The 13,982-nt window shown below is 43.2% G+C and overlaps 1 protein-coding gene across 1 annotated transcript in view; it reads left to right on the top strand.

Moving 5' to 3' along the window:
- The window catches only part of LOC109476969, a 24,634-nt gene extending 11,397 nt beyond the window's left edge, over positions 1–13,237 (top strand). Inside the window, exons 7-29 of the mRNA XM_019777985.1 lie at positions 664–914; positions 1,084–1,201; positions 1,583–1,856; positions 2,097–2,124; positions 2,297–2,461; positions 2,748–2,918; positions 3,139–3,318; positions 3,635–3,756; positions 3,961–4,017; positions 4,167–4,239; positions 4,402–4,456; positions 4,658–4,724; positions 4,850–5,004; positions 7,171–7,291; positions 9,023–9,151; positions 9,428–9,543; positions 10,101–10,175; positions 10,398–10,483; positions 10,692–10,761; positions 10,940–11,086; positions 11,359–11,544; positions 11,973–12,151; positions 12,579–13,237. Of these exons, the coding sequence (XP_019633544.1) occupies positions 664–914; positions 1,084–1,201; positions 1,583–1,856; positions 2,097–2,124; positions 2,297–2,461; positions 2,748–2,918; positions 3,139–3,318; positions 3,635–3,756; positions 3,961–4,017; positions 4,167–4,239; positions 4,402–4,456; positions 4,658–4,724; positions 4,850–5,004; positions 7,171–7,291; positions 9,023–9,151; positions 9,428–9,543; positions 10,101–10,175; positions 10,398–10,483; positions 10,692–10,761; positions 10,940–11,086; positions 11,359–11,544; positions 11,973–12,151; positions 12,579–12,612 (2,859 nt within the window). The 3' untranslated portion in view covers positions 12,613–13,237. The remainder of the gene's footprint in view (positions 1–663; positions 915–1,083; positions 1,202–1,582; positions 1,857–2,096; positions 2,125–2,296; positions 2,462–2,747; positions 2,919–3,138; positions 3,319–3,634; positions 3,757–3,960; positions 4,018–4,166; positions 4,240–4,401; positions 4,457–4,657; positions 4,725–4,849; positions 5,005–7,170; positions 7,292–9,022; positions 9,152–9,427; positions 9,544–10,100; positions 10,176–10,397; positions 10,484–10,691; positions 10,762–10,939; positions 11,087–11,358; positions 11,545–11,972; positions 12,152–12,578) is intronic.
- Positions 13,238–13,982: the final 745 nt, after the last annotated feature.

Raw genomic sequence — 13,982 nt, 5'->3', positions numbered from 1 at the left:
GCATCGACTAACGGCCGAGGGTGAAAGTCCGCATCTCCCCCCACCAGACCAACCGGTGGGGCTTTTGCAGCTAAAGTCCGTCATCCTCGAAAATAAACAATAACACTAAACAACAAACAAACTTAAAAGTAATTAACAGTTGAAGAGTGACTACTAAGAACTTTGCTTGCTCTAATTGTTGTGCTCCACTAACGCCGCTTGTTTCTGAAGACGTTTTCGGAGATGCGGACTTTACCTGCAAACGCCCTTTTCTGTGCTCCAAGTGCCACTTGCTTGCCTAACAAAATGTGTTGCCTTAACGTTAGGGGTAGGGAAGGGTTATAGCCTTGAGGTGAGACATAGATTGCTTTGGAGTGGCGAGGCTGCACAGACTGAGCAAAAATGGAACTTTTAATTGACCCATGGTAAGATGTTTCGTCACAAAATGGCGCAACTCAATGCTTTTACGAAGTGGCACACGTAGGACACAGCACGGGACAGATGCAGGACTGCTTGTCTTGCAAATTGTGGACGCGCTTGAAATGGTCGTCTACATAACAGGCTGTGTGTACGTGTTTTGATATAGCCGTTGTTTGTGCTGATTGCGAGCAAATTTTTTTAGTGTTACCATTTTCTGAAGCCATCAATTTTGACTTTGGCAGGTCAGACAGCTAGACTCAGTAGTCAACAACAAATGGCGTTCTGTCTGACGAAGCCACTGAGTTTAAATCCAGTGTTCTAAACGTGTTCTTTTGTTGCTGTCCCCTTTTTGCAGGTCGCCGACACCGGGGCCACGGCAGCGGCGGCAGCAGCAGGAGCGGCAGCCGGCACGGAGGGCGTCGTCGCCACCGTCGCCATGGCAGCGGGGACAGCGCAAGCGTGGTCAGCACATACAGCTACGACAGCCAGGGAAACGTCACACGGAAAAAGCACAGGTGAGATTTGGCGATCTGCGTCTTGCGAAAAGGGTTGCTGTCCTTACAATGTACGTGACAAGATGTGATACACTGTCGACGAAACTAGCTTTAGCCTAGAGGAACTTACCTTCTTAGCTTGGCCAATAGACGAATCTATATTCATGCGCATTTGTTGTGTCGGTTCTAGGAGACGAAGAAGATCTCGCAGCGGCAGTGGTGGCAGCGGCAGAGGCCGACATCGACGTCGCGGCGGCGGCAGACGGAGAAGGGACAGCAAGGGCTCTTACTCTTCATACTCTTCTTATGTGAGTTGTGGTCAATTCTTTATGAATGCCTGTATATACTCAAGGAGGTTAAAAATCTTGGTACACTCAAAGAAGGCACAGAACCTGTTGTGTTTTAATATCGTGACATTGCAAACCGTACAAGCTAGTTCCGTCAACGTGATACAAAACTGCTTTGTGTCTTCAACAACTCAAACTCAACAAGAATCCTTGAGGAACACGATTGTGAAATCACTTAGTGACAATAAAGCGAACTTGTGTTGCATTATAACCCTTATCCAATGAGAGAGTGGTAAAGAATGTGTTAGTATGTTCAGTCCGGAAAAACAAAGCTCTGAACGCTGTAATAGAAGTTGTATGCTTTAAGTAAAATCTTATTGTGTCGCCATTCTAACCCCACAGAGCGATAGGGGATCAGGGAAAGGCCGGCGGAGACGCGGGCGGAGACGCAGGTCAGGATCCAGGGGATCACGTGACTCCCGAGGGCACCGGCGCCGCCGCCACAGGCGGGTAGACAGTCAGGGCAACAGTTACAGTGAGTACAGCGACTACAGTAGCCGGTCGGGGTCCCGCGGGGGCGGCAGGCGGCGAGGCCGGCGCGGGAAGGACGGCAGGAGTCGCCGCAGCAGGTCCAGAGGAGGAGGGCGGCGGCGGAGGAGGCGCGGCAGCGGCAGTAGTAAGTCTCTTTGTTTCAGTAACCAGGAGTGTAGCATTGAAGGTCGTGGCAATATGTGATTTTTCTAAAGTAAGAATAGCAGAACCGGTAGCGTGCATGGTTCTCTAGTACTGTGGACCCGTACATACTGTGCATTGCATGTCCGATACATACTTCAGCACCAAGGACAAAACCTGTTAAAATTTGTTTTACATTGTTTTCAGGGTAATTTGTTTTAATGATTTTTTTTTTCTTTTCCAGGTTATTCCAGCTCCTATTATAGTTCTAGGTAAGATTTTCATTAAAATTAGGTCAATTTCTAAACGGACATGATACTTGTTTTCTCTTATCTAACTATACGTATATAAATGAATATTTCGTTTGGAAGTTTTGCCTGTGATCGCTTCAAAGAATGAATTCCTCCCAGCCTGAGCTTAGACCTAACCTTCTCCTCTTCTCAGTTCTTACGAGTCGACGGAGTACGACTCGGAGGGGAGAGCGCTGCCGAAGAAGAAGAAGGAGAAGCGGGACAGACGTGGCCGCGGCAGGGGGCACGGCCGGGACCGGCACGGCAGGCGGAGACGGAGCGTCAGCTCGGACAGTACCTCCGTCAGCAGCGACTCAGCGTATGTCACACTTACGTTTTTCTGTCAGCTCAGAAGGAATTTACGCATTCTTCATTAAACACACGTGTATTATCAGTCATGGTACTCCTAGCCTGTGTAACGACAAAGCAAACATTGAAGAACTTTCCTATGCTAATGCTGATGATAGAATGCTATGATGAGGAAGCAATGGTTATGCAACTGACTTAAGTTTTTAGATTGCCTCGCTTTCATTAGGTTTGATATTTATTCACATAGCCGTCCCATTAGTTTGCAATAAATGTAATATTTCTGTCCTCTACTCTAGGACGACGGTTAGCTCGGTTTTAGACCTGGAGGACGAAGATGACCCGAACATTACCGAGGAGGAACGACAGGCCCGAAGGGAGCGGAACAAGGCGAAGATCGAGGCACATGAGAAAAAGAGGGAAGAAAGGAAGGTGGCGAGGGAGAAGAGGAGGGAGGACAGAAGAATAAGGTGAGTTTGGAAGCAGGGCTGGCTGACAAAGGACTGGTGTACAAGTACATGTTTGCAAAACAGCAACATTCGACAGTGATGCACAATATCCAACATGCAGAACAATTTTAAAACAATCTCTTGTCAGCCCATGTATGGAAGACTTCATCCATTAGCCCATTTATTCATTCAATCATCTATTCATTTACTCATTCATTCTCTCATTCATTAATTCCTTCAGGAGAGAGGAGCAGAAAGAAAGAAGAGAAGATCGGAAGGAGAGACGGCGGCGGCGCGGCTCCTACTCCTCCTCGGACGAGAGCACGTGGGGCGACGGGAAGACGGCCGTCAAGTACGGCAAGGGCTCCCGGCGGGACGGCAAGATGAGGAAGGACGGGCGGGACATCGGCTATGACGACCCGTAAGTATCAATGTTGTGATCGATCACGCAATATATCGATGACTCCTCGGAAGGCTATTGTCTACCACAACCAATAATTAGTCAATGGATCAATAGAGCGATGGATTAATCAATGAATCAATAATGATTGACAAATTTATCGATAATCCATCAATCATGGTCTAACAATTATAAGTCAGTTGGGACAGAACATATTTTAATTCGTCTACGTTAGAATAATTAATTACACAACAGCAATGACTTTTACAAGTACTTAAACTTTGTGACGACAAACGATTGTCAAAAGTCTCTAATTATTTTCTTCCCCGCCCCTCAGTAATGACCCGTGGAACAAGGGTAAGAAAGGCCGGAAGGGGAAAGACAAGAAGCCCCGTGCGGACGGCACCTACAGCTCCAGCTCTGAGGAGACAGTCTATGATGAACACGGAAACAAAATGCGTGAGTACCAGAAATGTCCAATAAAGAACAATTATCAAGTTTCATTTGAATAGATATTTCCGATATCGCATTGACGCATGAAGTTTGGATAGAGTTCACAATTGGATAGAGGAAATGCATTACTAGTACGTTTGTAAATAGTTTTTTTTACATGGCAAATACATGACATCAATAACATGTATTCTTTTGTCGTTTTATTTCCAGCTAAGAAAAAGAAGGACAAGAAAAAGAAGAAGAGCGGCTGGTTTAGCAGCTCTAGCAGTACGTGCTGTCAATTTTTCTCTCCAATTTGTCTTTGGAAGATATGGAGCAACATGGCATGGTAATTGTAATCAATCCATCTTGTGACATTTTGTATCTCTTTCATTGTCATGACTCACGATATGTTTCTGATATTTCTTCCCTCACAGGCGAAACAGAGACAGAAGAGTCTATTTACGAGGAGAGGATAAGAGCGGACGGAACAATAGAGAAAGTCAAAGTGTAAGTTCAACAAATCAATCAATCGATAATGGTATCTACAGACCACATTCCATTGAGTCATACACCGCACTCAACTAAATATAACCAAAATAATTCTATACCTTTATCAATGTTAATGGTGCCAAGAATAGTGCTCTAAATTTTTTTATTTTTCCTTTACAGAGGAACAAAGAAAGTTAAGAAGAAGAAAGACAAGAAATGGAAATACAGACAAAAGGTATGATGAAGATTCAAACTTACATTTACATGTACCACAAATGTAAAACCGACACAACTATGTATACATGAGGAAACTGCAATATTTCGTTGATATTTCTTTATGTATTTGTGTACTGGCTTTGAATCTTTCTATGACGTATGTGCCAAATTTCCTGTTTATGTTGTTTTTATTAATTTGTATCTTTTATCGGCATTTCAGTCAGCAGACACAGAGTACGACTCAGTAGGCAGCGCGGAGGCTGAGAAAATGGTGTTCCGGGAAGTCAGTAAGTACATTCCCGTATTCGTTCCTGGAAGTCAATAATTATATGTATTATATGAATAATACAGATATTTATGTAGACGTTTTATCCTAGATAATAGCTAATCGTATCCAATGTCTCTCCTCTAGTGGATGAGTTCGGGAACATCATCAGACTGACGAAGTCCGGCCGGAGAATCAAGGACGGGAAGATCAGTAAGGAGAAGTACGACTGGGAGGGGAAGGCCAAGAGGCGCCGGGAGCGGATAGAGGCCGGGCTGGAGCCCAAACCGCCATCACCAGAGGTAGGAACCAATCAATCAATCAATCAATCGATCGATATCGATCGATATCGATCGATCGGTAAATCAGTTGACCGATTAATGGCTGACGTGTTTAAATCAAATAGGATGAAAAGCAGGAAATCATAATCCTGTCATTTCTTTCGATCCTAATCTGCTTTCATCAAAGATGAGATTGCAGAGTTCTACATTGTAGGATAGGAGTCTTAGGATAGGCTGTTTATAATCACGTGACTGTCACGTGGATAGTCACGTGACTGTGACGTGTGGGTTTGTAGTCACATGACTCACAAGACGAAAAAGAATCTTGACAAGTTCATGATTTCTAAATATTGTTAATCCAATATTGTTATAAGCGTAACAAACACGGTACGAACACATCACAGCTATGTGGTCATGGATCGTTTTGTCGATTTGCTACTCGAGAGCTAAATATGGATGCAACATCTTAATAAACCGCACATGAACACAGGGCACATCATGTTCACCCAGCTAATGAATACAGACGGTCCGTAATGTCAAAGTTGCGTACCTGATCCCCTGGGCAAACATCGCGGCGGTTCTGTCAACTCTCACAGTACAAGGACGGGCACACAATAGCGCGGGGAGTCACAACGGATTAACCGGGAACAACGAACAATGTCTTTATTGTGAGTTAGATCACAAATTGTTTGTGCAAGAAGAAAGTGTAGAAACAGAAATCCACAGCCATACATACTGACATTATCAATTCATACATGATATTCACCGACACATAAGACATGAAATTTATGTTAATAGAGTTCGGTAAAAACATACAGAGCGAAATATTTGAAAAAATGAAGACATTTCTTCTGTCAAAAAAGCATAATATTCACATCAAAGTTATGCAATTCTACATTTTTTATGCATGGTTCTGAAAATCATGCGAAAAAAATGATACTGCAAAGAAGGACAGATTGTCACCCCCTTCCTTTTTGCAATCTGTCACAAACGATGATAAACGGTCTCCGGTAGTTTCTGTTACTTGTGGCTTTGAAGTTTTGACCTCAGGAGAATACTGCAAAGGTCAGGGTAGATACCCTTGACAAAGGATGTCTTTCCCACCCATTTGGTTGCCTGGTTACCACAGTATTTGGATTTTAAAGGCGTCCGAAGAAGACCTTTCCTAGGCTGATCTTGAACGTGGTCATTGAATGAAAATAGCTTTGTGAAGACCTGAGAATCTTGATTAGATGTTGCCATTTCGGGACAGTTAGCTTCAGATACAGTGCAGTACGTGTAATCGTCCACTGGATTTGGGGACGTGTTCAGACGACTCCAAAGTCGGTGTGCTGATCACGCGATGTGGCCAAGTTTGCCCACCAAGCTCACGACCACTATCAACAAACAACGACGGTGTTGACGAGAAACCCAGTGACGCTCAGTCCAACTTCGTAACAAGTCATAAGAACTACACAACGGCAGACTTCTTGTGGAGATCGACTCTGAATTAGAAAAAGAGACTTCGAGGCGTTTTAATCCACGACCAGTGAACGGACAGCAGACAAATAACGGCAGTACTCGTGGGGAACCTGGTCAAGTTTCAACTGTCAGAAACGTCTTCAGTCTTTTTTGTTGAGAACACCGATCTAGAGTGATACCACGTTCACTAGCAACGACGGCAGTTTACCAGATTGGTCACTCTTCTAACTACAGAAACGTCAGTAGTCAGCTGTTCTAGTGTTGATTTCGCGTCCTAAGTGAAATTCTAAGATGTTGAGTCGGCGCGGCATCTGGAGACGGAGGATGAAGGAACACCCCCTGTTCCCCAGCAGCAGGGTGATCAGACTGGAGGACCTGATGGACGGGCTGCTGCAGAATGAAGCTCCGGGCGGGAAGAAGTGTGGCCGCGATGACGCCCAGCGGAGGGACAGCACGGCGGATGTGGGTCATCAAAGGATACAGTTTTAAGGGCGACTATAATGTTAACACTTGTGTAAAAATACACTAATCGGAACTAAATGCCAACTTTTTTTTTACTCTTTTGGAACGAAATTGGAAATAGCAGCATCCACATGTTAATCCTGCTTTCCAGTTTTGAACTTGCAAAAACCTGATGTTCGTTGAAACACACCATCATGATTAAAACGATTTTCAGTGCAAGATGCACTTCTGAAGCGTTTAACAAACATGTTTGATGTTTTGCAGTACGAGGAGGAGGAGATAGTTGAGGAGTATATCGATGAGGAGGGGAACGTGGTGCGGACTGTCCGCAAGGTCCTGAAGAGGAAGCCCGGGACAGGCCCGCCCGGCAGGGAGGAGGAACCACGTGAGTTTTCAAATTATTCATCATATTTACAATTGGCAAACTTTCTGGAAATGTCTTAAAGTTAGGCGCCCAATGCGATTTCAGGGCAGCAAAATTGGAACTATTCTTAATAAGGCAAACTTCGTGATATTGGCACATACTGCTTCACATCAGCACATTTGAGTCAGCATTTCATACTTTGGGCGTTTAAAACAGCAGAAACAAGCCCCAATATGAATCCTTTATTTTCTCGGTGATAGCCTAAAATCAGCACAGGGCCCTTCCAGTAACCATTTTCCGGCAGAATTTTGGGAATTTTTTCTCCATGACGGTCAATATACATTGCATTGGGACAGTGTGGTTTCAACTCAATAATATGTAGATAAATGAATATTGGCTTTGAAAAATCACATTGGATGCCTTTAAATAAGAGTTAAGCAAATTCCATTATACCCATCTCCATGGAAACTCAGAAACAAAGTCTTAATCAAAATTCTAAGGACCCAGTCATGTGACACAGGAGCCGACCTTGTGTCCGCCCTTCTCATTGGTCCATTGTCTGTCCCAAAGCCGTGAATCACGACTGACAGCAGCAGAACGTAACGCTTTTGTCTTCACGTCACGTCAGTCAACAAACTGATAAATGTCTCTACCAATGATAGGTTCATGTGAGGTGGTACTACGGACGGTGCCATTCTATTTTGTGCCATTCTATTTTTCGGAGAGAGCAGATTATCGGTTAATTTTTTTTATATAATGAATGTTTGAAAGAAACTAAATCAACAGAAGCGTGTATGCAAGAAAATGTAATTTCTATTTACTACTGTCTAACTAGACAGTGACAGCGAGATATATTTTCACATGACGTAGTGTGCATTAAAGCAAGAATAATCTGTCATATATGTCAACACAATGACGTCACTATCATGAGCCTTAAACTGTCGACCATCAGTCATCCTTGCTCTGTTTGTTGTACTGCACGAATAATACAAAACATCAACTCCTTCAAGAGTAAAATGTAGCATGGAGACCTTTTTCTTAAAGAATGCATAAGGTGTGAACTGAGTAAAATTAGAAAACCTGTATTGAAAATTCTAGACACAAATCACATGAAAGAATTGGAAAAAGAATAAATCTCTATCAATAGCAACAACAGAAGACACCGCCGTACAAAGGAAGCAGTGTTACTACAGTCTGAGATGACGCAAATACGGCTTTGATTAACGGTTAAACATTCATCTGTCATAACGCAGCTCAGGAAAATTTATACCAGCCTGACAACGTTTAGTTTGGAACATCCAACCCAAGAAATGGGAATGTACAAATTTAAAAAGCGAGGCTTTGGTACAAGTTTGAGCGGAATATATTTATAACAATTCTAATTCTAAAACTATATCCTACATATTTTGACGTTACTCTGTAGTGGTTCATTTACCATTAAAAGATGATCTTGTTGAAATTTTGTCACCCATGGTATTGCTCAATGGTACTGCCTAGTCATCTTTACAATGCACTTAGAAACCGAGATCGTTATAACATAATCAAACGCCGAGATGCCAATCTGCCATACGGCCCACCGAGCAAGTTCACAAGAACACTGTCTGCTCTTTGAAAAAAAATCGTTCTCTGACACCAACATCTTGATAACTTCTGATTATTTTCTTTTGTGTGTGGATACAATATAAGTAACAAAAATGTTGAAAGGTCTGAGGAATCGCAATTTTAAGTCGGTTGCCACTGTTATCAAACTAGTGACGGGCCTGCGGAGGGTGAACCAGATCTTCCGGAAGGGCGGAGAACAGATGCTGCAGCGGCTGAAGAACTTGATCGCCGCCTGCGAGCTGGACGACGACATGTTCCTCACGGACATAGATGAGAGGGGTGAGTACCGGGGTAGTGTGGTAGCGATGGATGCAGTATTCATCCTACGAGGACTTGTGTCCAATGTGCTGAAGTATACATCTCGAGAGGGACAGTTTTCTCACCTACGTAATAGACATTTATTGACAACTGTAAGGATCATTACATGTCTAGATCTAGACATGTTCCTGTATTTAGGATTGCGGAAATATTGGTGAAAAAGAGCATATTGTACTCTGCCAGTTGAACATGTTTTAAGGAAATATATCTATATGCTATTTTCTGTGTATTTTCCAGACTCCTCGATAGACTTCCTGTCCCATTATCACCTGATTGACCGGAACAAGTTGGAGGGGTACGCCAAGGCCTTCATCGTGGAGGATCTGGACGAGGACAACATCCTTAACCTACAGGTATGTACATGTACAGCCCTGGTGTCTAACAACATGTCACTTCTCAGCCAATATATGCTTCTAATTTTTCTTTTCGTAAGCCCACTGACAAAGATCATTGGTCCCACAAAACCACATGCAAGTGTGTAATGTTTATGTAGTCGAACCCGACAATAGCCCATTGTCCAGTGAATAAAGCCAGAATAAAGTTTGTCTATGTAGAACAAACTAAGAAATAGATGTGTAGTGCCACAACCCATTTACCCGTGTTGAAAGCCTCTCTTATGCTATTCTTGATGTCATTTTTATTTTCCCCTTGACTCGGCATTTGTTTGTACCAAACATTGATTCACAGTATAATTCACCTCCAGATAAAGGCGTCTGGCACCTGCCTATTCATGTTTGAAGTGCCGCCAGGTGTGCTTGTCCGAGCCAAACGTTTCTCTTAACGGCAGTATTCATATATCTGACATGCTTTCAAAATGCCTGTGAATACTTAAGTGCCCTAAAATTGAGCACGTTTTATCTGTCTTTGTATTCGTATCATTCACACCTGCCGTTTCTGTTTCTCCCTTCAGGAAACTCGGATCGCCCTGGAAGGCATCCAGAGCATCACAAACGTGTCTAGAAAACAGACGGACTACGTTCTCAGGGTAAGATCAACTATTGTCATCACTTTTCCACAAAGGTGTCACACATGCACATATGCCATCTGTAGGACGATAAAAAGGAACGACTGAGAAAATCAAGACGTTCATATAACTACACAACTAGTAAATCATGTTTTTAGTATCACTCGATATTCACATGTATTACATCAGGAGAACCATCAATCAGTTTATCTAAAATCTTGACGTCATTCTCTCCCCCCCCAGGTTCTCGGTATAGACGACTCCACTCACGTGACCTTCAGAATGTTTGCAGTTATCGCGGCCCTGTGTGAGCGGATGTGCACGTTAGAGTAAGTTATACGTCATCCGGAGCTAGAAACATGAAAAAATTTGAGCTTTGATATCCTTTATATCTCTAAACGCTTATTCAAACATCATATCAGCTGCTTTACTTCCTACTTAAGAAAAGCACTAATTTTACTAATGAGGTGAATATATATGATAGAATAGATGCTATGTACTTTGTCATTAAGATTTTTCTTTTCTTGATCTTCACAGTTACAAGGAAAGGTACTGGATGGAGCTGACCAACCTCATGGACATCGAGAGGAAAATGGCGCTCTACAAGGTACTGAAACGCCATCTAGCGACACTGTTGCGTTGTAATAATGATAGGCAGACCCCACATGTGCTCATGCACTTGTGGCATCCTAGTCTTACAAATTTCAACTGAACTTCATGATGTCTTTTCAAATTTGAAATGACTAGTATTACTTACGAGTTACGACTATTGCTGCTCCCTCCAGGCGATGTTCTACTGTAACGTGAACTCTGACCGCAGCGCGAACTACATCAAGGCGGACTCTCTCCGGATCGAGCTGATCGCGGGCGGTCTGAACCGGTACCAGGAGGAGTACATCATGTCCCGGATACAGATCAACGAGTACAGAGAGGTGAGGGACTCTGGGTATTTTCATAGGTTCTTCTTTTAAGCACAAGAGAAACGTACAGTGACATACGACACGAAAACAATATCTACATATACAGTACAATGCCTTTAAATGATGTATTCTCATTTTCGGTTTGGGATTACAGATGCACGTCACAAGTCTTATAACTTAAGGCAGAGTTTGTACAGACAGTTTGGTGAATATATTGAAGTGTGTCCTCTGCCGCTGTATATTCTTGTTGTGTCGGGATGTAAACCTTTTTCTCGTTTGTTCAGGTGTCGTTCCTGGACTACATGGCGTACATCCCGCTGTTCCTGTCCATGCACGAGAAGATCTGCGACAACCCGCTGGACAACTCCCGCAACAAGTACGCCATGCGGGTCGGCTCGCCCGTCATGCGCGACCAGATGCCGCTCGGGCTGCCGCTCAGACTGGCTGCAGCGTCCATGAAACCGTTCAAGGTACGTGGCATCTCAGTGAATGACGGTGATTTGTGTTTATCTGGAGAGTTAAAATTTGTTTTCTATGTCAATCATCAACATAGAATGAATGAGTAGCAGATCGATAAGAATTGACACCAATGTCACAGCACTATGGTTACAACCGATCATGACTGAATATCTGAGCTGTTAAACATTTTGGTGCGAATGTCCAGAATTACCACCCAATAAAACATTTTGGCACAGAATTTTCTTTCCTATTCAGAAGCAGAAACTTCATTGCAAGTTAATGGTGCTTAAGTGCTATTCTATGAGCCATGACATCGTACGAAACATACTGGTCAGCTACTGAATGCTGATTCAACAAGCCAACGGTACAATGTACAGAGGAGACATTGGAGGAGTCGGATGGCTCGGTATGAATGAGAGCCCCCTGTCTGTTTCTGTAGGTACCGCAGGAGATTCTTGACGAAGTCGAGGCCCTGTCGACGCTGGACACGCTGAAGAACGCGCCCAACATGGTGCGCCTGCGCGCGCTGAAGATGAAGCAGCGCGGAATGACCAAGAGCACCAGCACCACCAGTCTGGAGAAATGGAACGCCGACACCACGCACAACATGGCCAACAAGTACGGCATATTTTGTCTGTGTGTGTGTGTGTGTGTGTGTGTGTGTGTGTCCGTGTGTATGTGTGAGTGAGTGTGTGTATGTATGTGTCCGTCTGTCTGTGTGAATATGTGAGTGTGTCTGTCTGCGTGCCTGTGTCTGTCTGTCTGTCTGTATATGTATGTGAGTGTGTGCCGGTGTATATGTGTGTGTGTGCGTGTCGTGGTATGTTGCGGTTTGTATCCTACCGTGATGAAGCATTGCACCTAATATCATAGCTGTACTTGTCCCACACATTTGTAGCCAAATACAACGATTTGTACATGTTAAAGAAAGGAGAAAAGTCCAAAAAAGGAATCTAATTCCGTACGAGTCATGTTTATCGTTCAAGATATCTACTGAAACATTTTCTGAAACGTGTGTAATAATGATGTCTTGTTCCTTCTACAGCATCGCAAGTCTTATTGGTGGAGTGAGCCAATGACGTCAGAGAGACCAACCAATCAGCCGTCTGCTGCAATAGACCACGAGAGCAACGTCAACCGTCGACATCTAACAACTGCGCCCTCTATTTAGATATATAAAAACTCTGAAACGTTTGTGCGTTTTTGTGGAAAAATGAATGCCTATATATCTGTCCAGCATTGCCATCGTGCCAAATGTGTCTCATTGTACTGTGAAATTGACACCTGTGAAATTTCCTACTCGTAAATGTTTCACAATTTATTTTGACGACAGACAAATGATTTTTGTTGAGTTGTAATCCTAATATTCTGTAAGGATGTTCTCTTTATAAGTCAAATGAGAGTATATATTTTTATTCTCTTTTCTTCGTTAGTAAAGTCACACGGCATGAACGATAACTAGATCACTTGATCTGGCTCTATAGTTTGTGTCTAGTTTATTTCAACGTATATCTGTCGGTAAGCGGAAACTTTAGAAACATGACATGACTGAAAACATTTCTTCTGTATCGTGCTCGTCATTGTTACAAACTCGCTAAACCATTCTGTCGTCCCTAAAGAGCTCAACTGTATTTTTAAATGTTTGTAAGTGGACACATGACCCTGTGTCGTATTTTGTGAAAAATAAAGATCTCTATTGCTGAATCATGTATCTATGATTGCTCCCTTTGGTCACTCAGTCACTGCATAATTTGTGGAAATGCTAGAATGGCTTCTTTGTTAAGATAAGACTGTCGTTGGGTGGAGAATATTATCAACTAATTTTATTAATGCAAATGACAATCTTATTTACTACCTGGGGGTAAAACATTAACCATGAAGGTTTATTTCTCTTATTTACGCTAATAGCCCGATCGGGCCCCGGACGGTTTGGAAATAAGACCTTAGCGGGGTGAGTGGGAGGTTGAGAGGTCGTGTCCTTCGGCCGACGAAAATATTTAACAACATACCGCCATTTTTGCTAAGAAAAGACGTACGGGAGGTCGAGTGAGGTGAGGGGGTGGTAATATTTGTAATTTGATTTCAAGTCAAATGAAGTTAGAGAGGTGAGAAGTTGCGACAGCGTACCTTACGATATGCAGCAGCTTAAAAGTCTGGCTATTTTGTGTAATGTGTCACGGGAGTGTCAAGTTCATGAAGTGTTTCATGGTTTGCCTTTTGCTTAAGTTTGGTATAATTTCCTTTCTTTGGCTGAGGACACACGCCGCTGGTGTTTTGGCTCTAAAATGAGGCCACAGTTTTCGCGCGTCAGTGTCAGCTGATGGAATATATTTGTCATTCCATATCCGGAGGCTTTGCCATACCCGGAGCTGTTTGCCACGAAGCAGCCAGTCTTTCCAGAACCAAGATCGTCAAACGAAAGGTAGGCATTAATCAGACATTTGCTCTT

This window comes from Branchiostoma belcheri, unplaced genomic scaffold, assembly GCF_001625305.1.
Source record: "Branchiostoma belcheri isolate BF01 breed outbred unplaced genomic scaffold, Haploidv18h27 scaffold4, whole genome shotgun sequence".
In the NCBI taxonomy this organism is placed as follows: domain Eukaryota; kingdom Metazoa; phylum Chordata; class Leptocardii; order Amphioxiformes; family Branchiostomatidae; genus Branchiostoma; species Branchiostoma belcheri.
The sequence above is the reverse complement of the archived record's forward strand: the minus strand, read 5'-3'. Positions and strand labels throughout refer to the sequence as shown.